This window comes from Anastrepha obliqua, chromosome 5, assembly GCF_027943255.1.
Source record: "Anastrepha obliqua isolate idAnaObli1 chromosome 5, idAnaObli1_1.0, whole genome shotgun sequence".
NCBI classification, from domain to species: domain Eukaryota; kingdom Metazoa; phylum Arthropoda; class Insecta; order Diptera; family Tephritidae; genus Anastrepha; species Anastrepha obliqua.
Genome location: NC_072896.1, coordinates 55,219,698 through 55,232,443, shown reverse-complemented (window position 1 = coordinate 55,232,443; position 12,746 = coordinate 55,219,698). Strand labels below are relative to the sequence as shown.

General features: G+C 38.6%; 2 protein-coding genes across 2 annotated transcripts in view; both read right to left on the bottom strand.

Moving 5' to 3' along the window:
• Positions 1-1,562: 1,562 nt before the first annotated feature.
• On the bottom strand, positions 1,563-2,950 carry LOC129248441 (zinc carboxypeptidase A 1-like). The gene has a single exon (XM_054887989.1). The coding sequence runs from the start codon at positions 2,918-2,920 to the stop codon at positions 1,634-1,636; it is 1,287 nt and encodes a 428-aa protein (XP_054743964.1). The 5' UTR covers positions 2,921-2,950; the 3' UTR covers positions 1,563-1,633.
• A 7,956-nt stretch (positions 2,951-10,906) lies between these two features.
• The window catches only part of LOC129248440 (lipase 3), a 58,642-nt gene continuing 56,802 nt past the window's right edge, over positions 10,907-12,746 (bottom strand). The window contains exon 4 of the mRNA XM_054887988.1: positions 10,907-11,804. Within this exon, the coding sequence (XP_054743963.1) occupies positions 11,415-11,804 (390 nt within the window). The 3' untranslated portion in view covers positions 10,907-11,414. The remainder of the gene's footprint in view (positions 11,805-12,746) is intronic.

Sequence of the window (12,746 nt, the reverse complement as noted above, 5' to 3'; positions counted from 1 at the left end):
ATTTTGTAGTATTGAAATTTTCAATTGAAACTTCTTTAATATAGTTAATATCTCTGTTTGCTTTTTCCTTTGCGAATCATCTGCTTGTTGTGATAGCGTTAAAGTGCCAATTTGGCCATACAGGGCCAGCACCTTGAACGTCAATTAGCACAGTTTATGGAAAAAAATTCAAAGTTAAAAAAATCGTGGTCCGTGTGATTTCTGGTTATTTAGTAAATTATTATAAAAAAAAAATCCCTCGGAATATCGTTTTGAGCCCACAGGAAAAATTCAAATCGTTGCGTGAACTCAACGTAGATTACGAAACCTCAAAACGTCTTATCGTACACGTCATATAGCACGCAAGCTAGGATTGGCGATAAGACGGCCCTTCGCTCGAATATGAAGGAATGATTCTGCTGAAGTTTAATGAACGCAATAATCGCAGACAAAGAAAAGATTATCGGCACGATGCTTGGACCGGCATAGGTATAGTGTAGCGAATAAATATCCAACGGCTCTACTTTCTTGGTCATGTTGTAGGGATGGATCCCAGTTATAGAGCAAGAGGAGTGCTAGATGTTGTAGCTGTGGATAGCAGCAAGGACAGAGGACGGTATTCTCCATCACAATAGAAGAAAAGAAGAGAGCAAAGCAATAAACTGCTGTGGAATATGTTTTAGCTCAAATTTGGTAAGGGTTTGACTGAGATTCTTCAAATAAAATAGTCGATAGATATCAGTCTGTTCAAAAGTTTTCATATTTTTTGATACTCAGCGCATACAGCGCGTAGCTGCGCGGTACTGTAGGATCCGTTAGAGGAGTTTAACCTAAAACCTTAAAACTTAACTTAAAAACTTAAAGAATGCATGCACCTTACTATATCAATGTTTCTTCATCATCATCATAAATTCCTAGGGTTCCAGTGTGGAACATAGGGCCACAACGAATTTCTTCCATTCGGGTATTTTTTGCGCCAATCTCTTAACTTATTCCAGCTAAGCTACATGTCGCGGATTTCTGATTCCCGCAGTCGTCTCCAGTCGGTATTCGCTGGTCTTCCACGCCTGCGGCTTCCTTGGGGATTCCAGTCAATGGCGGCCCTTGTTAAGTCACCAATTTCTCTGTGTAGAACATGCCCAATTAAACCCCATTTTCGCATTCGGATCTCTAATAGTATTGGCTTTTGCTGGGTTCTGGCCCATAATTTAGCATTCGAGTTAATATAATATTTGGCCAGAATATTTTGAGGATTTTTCAAAGGCATCTGCTTACAATTTTATTTATGTTTATTTATTATCGTCTGCATATTTAAAATTTCATTTCGTATAAGTTAGTTACTACTTTGAGGTGCGTGAATTTTGGTATGTGGACTAAAAGCATTTTTTGTTATGAGCAACTCAAAAAAATCAAAGAAAAAATCAAGAAACCCAATCTACGTCGTTTTGACGTATACTCCGAAGAAAACATGCTTTCGCTTCACGATCGATTCATCATGACTTCCCGAACCAACTGAGTAGTATATTTTAAATAAATAATATGATACAAAAGCTAGATTGCATTAAAATTAAAATGTTGAAATGTAGCGATTTTTAAAGAGCGAAAAAAAAATTTTTATTTGGTTTTATTTAGAACATCCACATTAAATATTTTATTACAACATTGACAAAGTACGTATTTCCTTGACCATAACCAACATAGAATCCATTACCTCCTCACTAGCAGGTATTATTTGTTCGGCTGGTAATCGGAATCCAATCCAGCCTTCTGAAAGCGAAGGACGCATTTTAAAGGCATATGAGTAGGGTATCTCCATCACGCCATAAGCCCAATCATTGCTGTCACCCCCAACTGGATTTACCTCCTCATATATCGGACCACCAGTATAATTGGTGCCATAACGTTTTGAAAGAGCTGCGACTCCAACATCAAAAACGCGCTTCAAGTCGTTGTAGTTGGGCGGCAGCTCACTGGTATACCCGTAAGGGTAGAGTAACTGTTGAGAATATGAATGGAATGTCAAATATAAAATTAATTTTCCCTTCAATGTGCTAATGTATTCAGCGAGCGCGCGCGTTTCAACCTCTGAGAAGGCTCTTGGTCCGGCATACATTTCCCCACAACTAGTATTGCTTGTACCAGCTTCATTCCAATGGAAGTCAAAATTACGATTGGGATCTGCGCCAAAGCAATCGTTGGCGTATGGCGTACGTGTTTTACGCCATATACGATCGGTAGTATGCGTATACACAAAGCCATCAGGGTTAGCATGGGGCACCACATACCAATCAAAACTCTCCGCCATCTTGCGCACATCCGCATTAGTGCTGGTGAGCAACTGATTAATGATGTAAGTTGGGGTAGCGCAGCTGATCCACTCACGGCCATGTGAGCCGCCCTCAATGAAAATACCACGTTTTGTTGCACCATCGACATTGCTGGCATACGAGATCTTTACGCCTAATATTTCACGCCCTTCATACGACTGACCGACAACAAATACACTCACTTGCTCAGGATATTTTTCAGGTAGTGAACGCAACCAAGCATATGTATCGTTCAGCTCATGATATTCCGTCCAAGTGTATTCACCGCTTGGTCGATTGGCATCCGCTACAAGCTCTTCCGTATCTAAACTGTTCTGTGCATTCTCGTCCACCAATTCATATGAAATATCGCTTTCCTTCAATGTAGCTACGAAATCGGTGACACTATGTGGCGCAATGAGGACATAAATTTTAGTATCCACATTATATTCAGGATCCACAAAGCGTAACGAGTCACTAGAACCATCAAGCGCCTTGATGGTCTCTAACTGAGCTGCCGTCTGCGGTTGCAGCTCATAGACCTTATAGTTGTCGTACCGCACGCGCTCTGCGGTCCCGTGTTGGATGGTGGCGGCCAAGCAGCTTAGAACTATCAGTACTAGTTGTTGCCACATGTTGCGTGCATCGAAGGTAAAAGAAGATTGAAGGTGGTAGCAGCTAGAAGCTGTTTTATAGGCGTACCTAAGGGCCACAGGTACATTTACAATGTAATAAGTATCGTGAAGCTAAAATGTGTTTGGTTGCACGAAGCAATTAGAGTTAAAATTTTATTTCGAGCAAACACCTCTGATGCCAATAGCGATTAGACTTGCTCATTTATGTATATGCAGCTATGTGGTCGAACTTAGGGATGTTCTGAATTTGAGTTCAAACATTTAAAATTATATAATCGCCTACATACTCCTTTATGCCAGTAGAGGATATACGTTGATTTTTTGTGAAAGCGGATCTAATTCAAATCATAGTGTAATGATGAAAAATGTGTCAGGTAGAATTGACATTCTATATTCGTATGTGGACATGGCAGTTACAGTCATTACTTTTTATTCTACCCCATTCTTCAAAAAATATTTGACCCATTTAATGCGTACGTTTTTAATGGTGCTTACGTCAAACTGGCTGGCATACTTTACAGTTGCACAGTTTTCATTAAAACAATGCTAATTTTTTTCGACACGTAATTAATTTTTAAGCCTTTTAGCGGCTACAAAGAAATGAAAAATTTGTTTGAAAAAATTTATTGATCGTTGATTGTTTAATCTTTTGAATATTTAGATTAATTTTTACTGCTTATTCTAGAAGCTGTTTTAGTGTAATCTGTTTTGTTGATTCAAATTACTTCCGCTTTTATACTTATCAAAAATTTTTAGATTTACATGAAGGCAAACTCTTTTCCTGCGACACATTTTTCAACTTACTTCCACTTACACATAGGTTATTTAGGTAAAGCAAGGGATAGTACATCACAAAATGTTGATGTAAGTATGATATGAGGACGGTTCACTAAGTATCCGTGTTTGATGACAGAGGGCGTTCCTGAAGTTCACGACATGATTCTCGCTGGTCGACGAACGAAAAAGCACGTAGTAACAGAGGCCATGGGTGTGTCGACCGGAACGGCAATTAATATTTCAATTGATAAGTTGGCGCTAAAAAATGGTCGGACCGATGGGTGCCACGATTGCTCACTGTGGACAACAAGCGGATGCGGCTGTTAACTTCAAAGCAGTGTTTAGAGCAATATCAGCGAGGTCCGAAGGAATTTTTGCATCGAGATGTCTCCGTTGATGAAACCTTGATTTATAATTATGCACCAGAAACTAAGCAAAGAAGACGAAGACACTTCCATCGGCCAGAAAGGCCATGACGACGATTTATTGGAATGCGAACGCCGTCGTCCTCATGGGTTTTTTAGAAAAAAGAAGATCGATCACTGGGCAATACTACAGCGAGTTATTGAAGGAGACACGGCTGCATTTGGCGAAAAAGAAGGTTCTGTTTCACCACGATAACGACCTGCACATTCATCGGGAATTGTCGCCGCCAAACTGCATGAACTGCGTTATGACTTGCTGCCGCACCCCCCGTATTCACCCGATCTCGCTCCTTGAGACTTTTTCTTGTTCCCTAATATGAAGAAATGGCTCGTGGAAAAAAATTTAGTTCAAACGAGGAAGAGGCGTATTTTGGAGAGTTCGATAAATACTATTTTTTGGAGAGGTAAAAAAAAATAGCCAGAACGTTGGGAGGTGTATCTTGAACTATGTTGAAATTTCAAAAAAATTTTGAAAAAATTGTGTCTTCATTTCTTACACAGGTACTTATTGAACCCGCCTCGTAGTTTAATTATTATTATTTTTTTTGCTGAATGCTGATTATTGTTTAATATAAGCACAGCTCATTGTTCTAACAAAATCTATATAAATCCCACTTTCTTAGCTTATACAAAAATTAGAGAAATTCTTCAAACTTTTCAACGTAATTAGTTTCACACTTTTTAATTAGAATCTATAGAAAAAATTGTTGATATGCATTTTTATGTCTTATTAAATTTTGGTGCAATAAAGTTCAAGTACAAAACCCCCGTTGATTTTGTTTTTAATTTCGCCCCTGTTGCTCATTTTCTTCATGGTAAAAAAGTATCGTTAATGTAGGCTGAAAACATAGAACTAATTATAACGCCACAGAATCCAAAATTTGAAACCAAATAAACGTAATTGTGGGCTTAACTGTACTCAGATAGGATTTAAAACTGTTTCTATTTTAAAAAAGGCAGACAACAACATTTGCAGCTCGGAAGTGGCATAAAACTGTAGGTCCCTCAATAGGTAGAAAACATTAAGACGCACGCCTCAAATTTCAGGAGAAACTTGGCCAAACATCTAACGAAGGAAGTGTGCGCCAATTATATATTATATTATCAAATATATTTCTAACGGTATTTTTTGGCATACTACAGCTGCAGCATGCAAAATGAAATGTCTCCCCTCCAATTTAAGCACGTGAATTAACCGAAAAATCTTAACTTTTTGTCATTGACTACCTTAAATTTTGTTGGTTTGTTCTAGTCTTGGCTGGAAAGTAATATCAACGTAAGCGTGGCTTTCTGTTATAATTATATCTCTCCGAATTTTCCACAACGTGACATTTTTTTAATTTTGTCGTGACATTAGCATTAGTCATGACTCAGCCATTAAAAGTTGATTTTCTAAAATTTTAATCTCCAGCACCCAGGGTTGTTTTCCAGAAGCAGAAAAAAAAGAGGTTGTCTGTAAAGTCGGTTTACTGACGATAGTTTAACGTGATAACGTCATAAGAAAATACTAATTGAATGGTTGCATTTTTCAAAAGAAAATTTTAATTTTATTTGTTTGATAGATATTTTGTATGGATATAGAGAATGAGTTAACATTAACATAACATAATACACTTTAACATAACATAACATAACATAACATAACATAACATAACATAACATAACATAACATAACATAACATAACATAACATAACATAACATAACATAACATAACATAACATAACATAAAATAAAATAACATAACATAACATAACATAACATAACATAACATAACATAACATAACATAACATAACATAACATAACATAACATAACATAACATAACATAACATAACATAACATAACATAACATAACATAACATAACATAACATAACATAACATAACATAACATAACATAACATAACATAACAGAACAGAACATAACATAACATAACATAACATAACATAACATAACATAACATAACATAACATAACATATCATACATAACATAATCACGTCAAAAAATAATAATAACATTAAAACAACAGGTATTATTAACAAACTTGGTTTTATTTTAAATTCTTCAAGTAAATCAAATTAATAATAATCAATAAGAAGGCATATGCAAATACAAATACAGGGTGGCTGATGAAAGCCGCTACCAAAAAAAAATTGAATAACTTTTTTTCTTTTTAAGTTATCTGTTCCATTTTTGTTTTAATTTGCAGATTGATCTTTAAAATTTATTAAAATGGATAACTGGGACTCGCAAACAAGAATTTGGATAGTCCGCCGCTATCACGCACTGGAGTCCGTAGTTTTGGTACAGAGAGAGTACAGGCGGATGTTTGGCGGCGATCCCCCGACCAGATGGACCATAATGAGACTGTTGAATAATTTTGCTGAGCAAGGAACAGTCGCAAGAAGGCCTTATCATCGAAACCCACCAGTTCGGACGGAGGAAACGATCGCTGCTGTAGCTGCAGCTATACAAAGCAATCCAAGGGTTTCAACAAGAAGCTTATCTGCTCAACTTGGTGTCAGCCGACAGTCTTTGCAAACAATAATGCACAAAGATTTAGACTTATTTCCCTACAAAATTCAAATGGTTAACAAACTGAATGCAGCAGACTTGCCGATTCGCTTGGAATTTTGCCAGAAGATCCTGCAAATGGTGGAAGAAGACCAAAACATGTTAAATTGCCTTTTCATGTCTGATGAGGCCCATTTCGATTTAAACGGCAATGTGAACAAACAAAATTGTCGAATATGGAGTACTTCTAACCCACAGATACTCCACGAGACGGAATTGTATCCTCTTCCGTGACAGTGTGGTGTGCGGTTTCTTCACGCTGTATTGTCGGGCCTTATTTTTTTGAAGAAAATGGTCACACCGTTACGGTTACTGGAGACCGTTATTTGAAAATGTTGAAAGAATTTTTCTATCCAGAACTACGCCGAAAGAGAATTCCTTTCAACTCTGTGTGGTTTCAACAAGATGGGGCAACGTCTCCCATAGCCCAGACTGTTATGACAGAGTTGCGACGAAAATTTCCCAATAAACTGATTTCAAGAAACTCCGAATTTCGTTGGCCCCCCAGGTCGCCTGACCTTATTGCACCTGACTTTTTCTTGTGGGGTTTATGTAAACAAGAAATTTATAAAACAAAGCCAACAAATTTGGATGAACTAAAACAATCCATTCGGGCAACAATTGCGGCTATTCCTGTCGCAACTCTCAAAGCAGCAATGAACAACTTTTTACTAAGATGCCGCACTTGTGTCAACGAGCATGGGGGGCATTTAAATTCAATTATTTTTAAAACTAGTTAAGCTATATTTAATAAAATTGAATGACCTTCAACTTGAAAAAAAATAAATGAATTCCATACATTAAAAAAAAAGTTATTTGAGTTTCTTAATGTAGCAAAATTCATCAGCCACCCTGTACGTGAATTTATATATGTACATATGCGCATATACATACACATATACGCTCACTTAAGTAGGAGAGGATGTCGAACGTTGCCGTTCGTTTGCTTTGTCGTTCGTTCCGCGCTTTCGCTTCCAGTTCATTCAAGGTAACGGCAATGAGCAAGGTAACACTAATAAGCAAGGTAACGACACATTTTTTCGTGCGTGCATCCTGTTAAATCGAATTATAAGACGTTATCACGTCAAAAAATAATTTTATCCTATTTCGTAAAAAGGTAGTGAAGCTACACGAAAAGGTATTTATAAGAATGCATAATGATACGGGGTGATTCAATAAGATTTTCTTTTACGAATTCAAATTTGTTTTAGTCTAAGGCATTTATGTATGAAATATAATATCTGTTGAAATCCCCACGGCTTTTGTGGCAATAGAGGATGCGAAAATTACAATTATCCATAACTTATTAGCAATGCCAACACAAACATACATTTACTTGTACATATATCGTATTTGACATTGGATCTTCCGACGTCTACTACAGCTGCCATGTAAAGGAGCGCAAATTCAGTGTTGGTTTTGTTGTGGGAGAGAGACTTCGTCGCCAAGTACTGTCGTTCACTCCGTTGGATGAGCGTTTCGCAATAATCCGCATCAAAGCGCGATGTTTTAACATCTCACTCATTTGGGCCCATGCCCCGACGGAAGAGAAGGACGATGCGACCAAAGATTCCTTCTATGAGCGCTTGGAACGTTCCTATGAGTGCTGCCCCGCCACGACATAAATGTCATGCTTGGCGACTTCAACGCCAGGGTGGACAAGTGGGAAATTGTTGGTCCTAAAGTTGGTCGGAAAATTCAGCCTGCACAACGAATCATCCCGTAACGGACAGAGGCTGATCGACTACGCCGGGGCCGAAATATGATAGTCATATGCCGAAATATGATAGTCTGCTGCAGCGATTCCAGCATAAGTAGATACACCAAGCTATGTGGCTGCCTCCTGATCGAAAAACGCGAAACCAGATCGATCATGTGATAGATGGAAGACACGCTTCTAATGTTTTAGATGTACGTACTATTCGAGAACCCAACATCGACTCGGATCGACGTACATCTACGTATCGCAAAAAACGTATCTACCTACGCAAAGAATGTTCAACAGCGAAAAGCTGCAATCACAACAGATAGCCAGAAAATTCACCACTCGACTCTCACTACTGCTCTCAGAGAGTACTACCCAACAAACCGGCATGCACAAGCAATGGAGTAAGAATAAATCGGAACCCGAAAAAGAAATCGGATTCCGACGAGGAAAGCCGCAAAAAGAAAAGGCTGCGATCGGGTGCAATGCGAGCCATGTGAGTTCATTACTGGGAGTTAAAAATGGAAGAGAGACGTATTATCAGAAAGAAAAACGAGATGTCGAAATACGTCAGTGCGAGGAGCTTGATATGCTAGCCAATAGGAACTATGCCCGAAAATTCTACCAGAAAGTTCGGCGGCTTACAGAAGGTTTTAAGACCGGGGCGTTTTCCTGTAAGAACAAAGACGGCGATCTGGTGACTGACGTCCAGAACATACTTAAATTATGGAGGAAACACTTCTCGAACCTGTTAAATTATAACAGCTGCGCATATCACAGAGAATGTGAAGATCCCGATACCCCAATCGTTGACGACGGAATTGCCGTTCCACTACCCGACCATGACGAAATATGGTCGGATGAAAGTATGCCTGCCGATTGGAATTTAAGTGTGATCTGCCCCATCCATAAGAAGTGTGATTCTGCAATCTGGGCCTATTATAGTGAGATTAGTTTGCCTATAAGGTTCTAGCGAACGCATTGTGTGAAAGACTGAAGCCCACCATCAACCAACTGATTGGACCTTATCAGTATGGCTTTAGACCTGGAAAGTCTACCATCGACCAAATATTCACAATTCGCCAAATCTTGGTAAAGATCCATGAAAGGAGAATCGACACACACCATCTTTTCGTCGACTTCAAAGCTGCATTCGACAGTACGAAAAGGAGTTGCAAGATGACGTTGCTCAACACCAGCAGCACCGTCAGAATTGGGAAGGACCTCTCCGAGCCGTTTGATATCAAACGAGGTTTCAGACAGGGTGACTCGCTATGGTGTAACTTCTTTAACCAGTTGTTGGAGTCGTACGAGCCGCAGAACTTAATCGCTCAGGCACAATATTTTATAAGAGCGTACAATTGTTAGAGTATGTGGATGATATTGACTTCCAAACTGGATAAAGAATGGGTCTGGTGGTGAAAGAGGACAAAACGAAGTACCTCCTGTCATCAAACAAACAGTCGGCGCACTCGCGTATCGGCACCCACGTCGCTGTTGACAGTTATGATTTCGAGGTTTTTAAAGACTTCGCTTATTTACGAACCAGCATTAACACCAATAAAAATGTCTGCTTTGAAATCCAACGTAAAATATCTCTTGCCAACAAGTGCTACTTTGGACTAAGTAGGCAATTCAGTAGTAAAGCCCTCCCTCGATGAACAAAACTCACACTCTACAAGATTTTTGGGCTTTTGCACGTTGGCGATGACGAATATCGCAGGCGATAGAACGATGAGCTGTATGAGATTTACGACGACATAGACATAGCGTAGCGAATAAAGGTCCAGCGGCTACGTTGGCCGGGTAATGATATCCGAATGGATACAAATGCCCCGGCTCTGTATGCGGTATCCAGTTGGTTGTAGCAGAGGAAGAAGTAGGTCCTCTCTGCGTTGGAAAGATCAGGCGCAGAAGGACTTGAAGGACTTCACTTGATGTGCCCGATTGGCGCCGGTTAGCACGAGAAAGAAACGATTGGGGCGCTTTGTTAAACTCAACCAAAGTCGCGTGAGCGGCTATCGCGCCAATCAAGAAGAAGAAGAAGAAGTCCACATCAGACGATTGTAAAAACTCTTATTAAACTTTTTCATTCATAGGTTTTTAGAACAGCGTTTCTGCAAGAAAAATCACGGCCACCTTAGGTATACTACACATAGTAAGTACTGTTAGAATATTTGTAAATCAATTGTTTTTAAAAGTTTTTATTCGCAGTTAATCACAGACGCGCAAGTGTAGCGGTCCAACACCTACACGAGCAAGTCCTCACACTTTACGTCTCCAATTACACGTAAATTGTAGCCATACATATATTTGTGGTTTAACAATTTTGAAGAATTTTGGTTTACAGATTTTTTATTTCTGCGCAAGTGCAACGTCCCCACATCTGCACGAATAAATGCACCCAACACCCACTTTCCTCAGTTTTCCGCCACGGCGCTTTGCAGGCAATCAACGGAAATTTACAAACAATTACAATTACTTTTTATTAAGAAAAAATGCCCGTTAAATCAACAAAACTTAATTTTTTGTTTATTTTATTTATTATTTACTCGTAAAAAGCGTTTCGTTTAGTCAGCGTAGGTACTTATAGCTAATTTTTATTGCACATCAGTGCATACAGTCCACACACACATATATATATTTATAGATATATTACTTTGTAATATTTAATAAACGTTAAATTATTGTCTAATTACTTAAGCGAAAAATTCACAAACCTTTGAGTATTTGCGTATATAAAACGCCATTCTTTTGTTAAGTTTTTGTTTTTTCTTTTTGGTTTCACAGCATATCGAAGGTACAATTGTATGTACATACATAAATGTTATTATAATTTTTTTTTTAAATAATATTGTTTTGTTTTTCATTCTCCTTTCTTTAAATAGTGCAATAATACTAAAATGCTAGTTTTAGAATAAAAATAAAAATATTTACATTCAGCACTTAAAGTAAAACTCCAAATATTATATGATATTTTGACTACGAGCCTGTACAAAATGAAAATCCAATTTCACAAATTCTCCATTTCATGCCTAGCTATTTTATCGATAATTCGATCGTTTATCACTTCTTTCACGTTGATTGACCACAAAAAGTCGTAATGATTCCAGTCTTCATAGGGTATGCGGTAGAGTTCTACGCAAGGCAACAGTGTCGCCAAATATTCTACATCCTCGACAGCGGACATGTAATCGTTGTCGCTATAGAACATATTTACACAACTGGAGATCTCATGAACATTGTATGAAGGAGGTGTCTCTTGCTGATAATATTTCTTATTCAACTCTATGCCATGGTCGTATTGGCGGAAATCACCCGAAGTGTACAGTTGCAGGTAGTGAATGATTTGGGTTGTGGAGGCACCGGCCGGATGAGTCTCACAAACGTGGGGCAGCAGAGTCTGAAGGGAGAAATAAAAGAGGGTGAAATTGAGAATTAGATACATATAATTTTAATACTTTTGTGGTATACACAAGTTTGATAGTAAAATTTTGAATTTATTGTAGTTCGGGTATAGAAAATATAAAAAAAAATATGCTGAAAAGCATCAGTTAGTCCCCTTTATTCTTTAACCTACTGCTTCTTATGTAAGCCATTTGTCCTCTTAGACCGGCTTTTTTTTGTCGGGACAACTAGCAAGTACATCAATTAGACACAATTAAGTTCATTATACTACACTCAGATTGCTTTTTAATTTTCTTTAAATCTACCCGACCTCCGAAGAAATCTGAGTAGATCGTGTGGTGCCAAGGAGTTAAGATGGTCGCTTCTTAACACTTCAGTGCCAAAGACCTCAAGCCTGATTCCAGCGAAGGCGGGGCTGATGAACAGAAAGTGGTGCGCCGTCTCATCTTCCTCTTCACAAGCTGGGCAAAGTACAATGTATGAGATGGCTACCATTTCCAATTGCTTCGCCCACAGAAAGTGGCCCGTCATCAGTCCAACCAGCTGTCTGCAGTCCCTTCTGCTTAATGACAGGGGGATTTGCGACAGTCGATCGGACATGACAGGTAACATCAGTCTCGTCCATCTCTCAGCCTGCCAAGCTCGCTTGTGGGTTGTAGTAACTCATTTGCTAGCCGGTGGTAAGAGATATTTGCCAAATTGCTCTCTCTGTCACTCATCTCAAGAGTAGAAACGTGGTTTCATTACATCCTCTACTCTCGTTATTCCCTACCCGAATTCGAGCGTTATGAATCGATTAATCTTTCCAATGTATGTTACATGCGACACGGCCCAACTTTACTTATTCATATTCTTATGCTCTTAACAATCGCCTGGGGTTGAAGTTGGCCATTCAAGTAATAGAGATGGCGTTAGTGTCTTTTCATCCTTTCAACGT

Excerpts from the sequence above, each read along its gene's own strand:
- LOC129248441 (XM_054887989.1), bottom strand. The coding sequence starts at position 2,920 with ATGTGGCAACAACTAGTACTGATAGTTCTAAGCTGCTTGGCCGCCACC.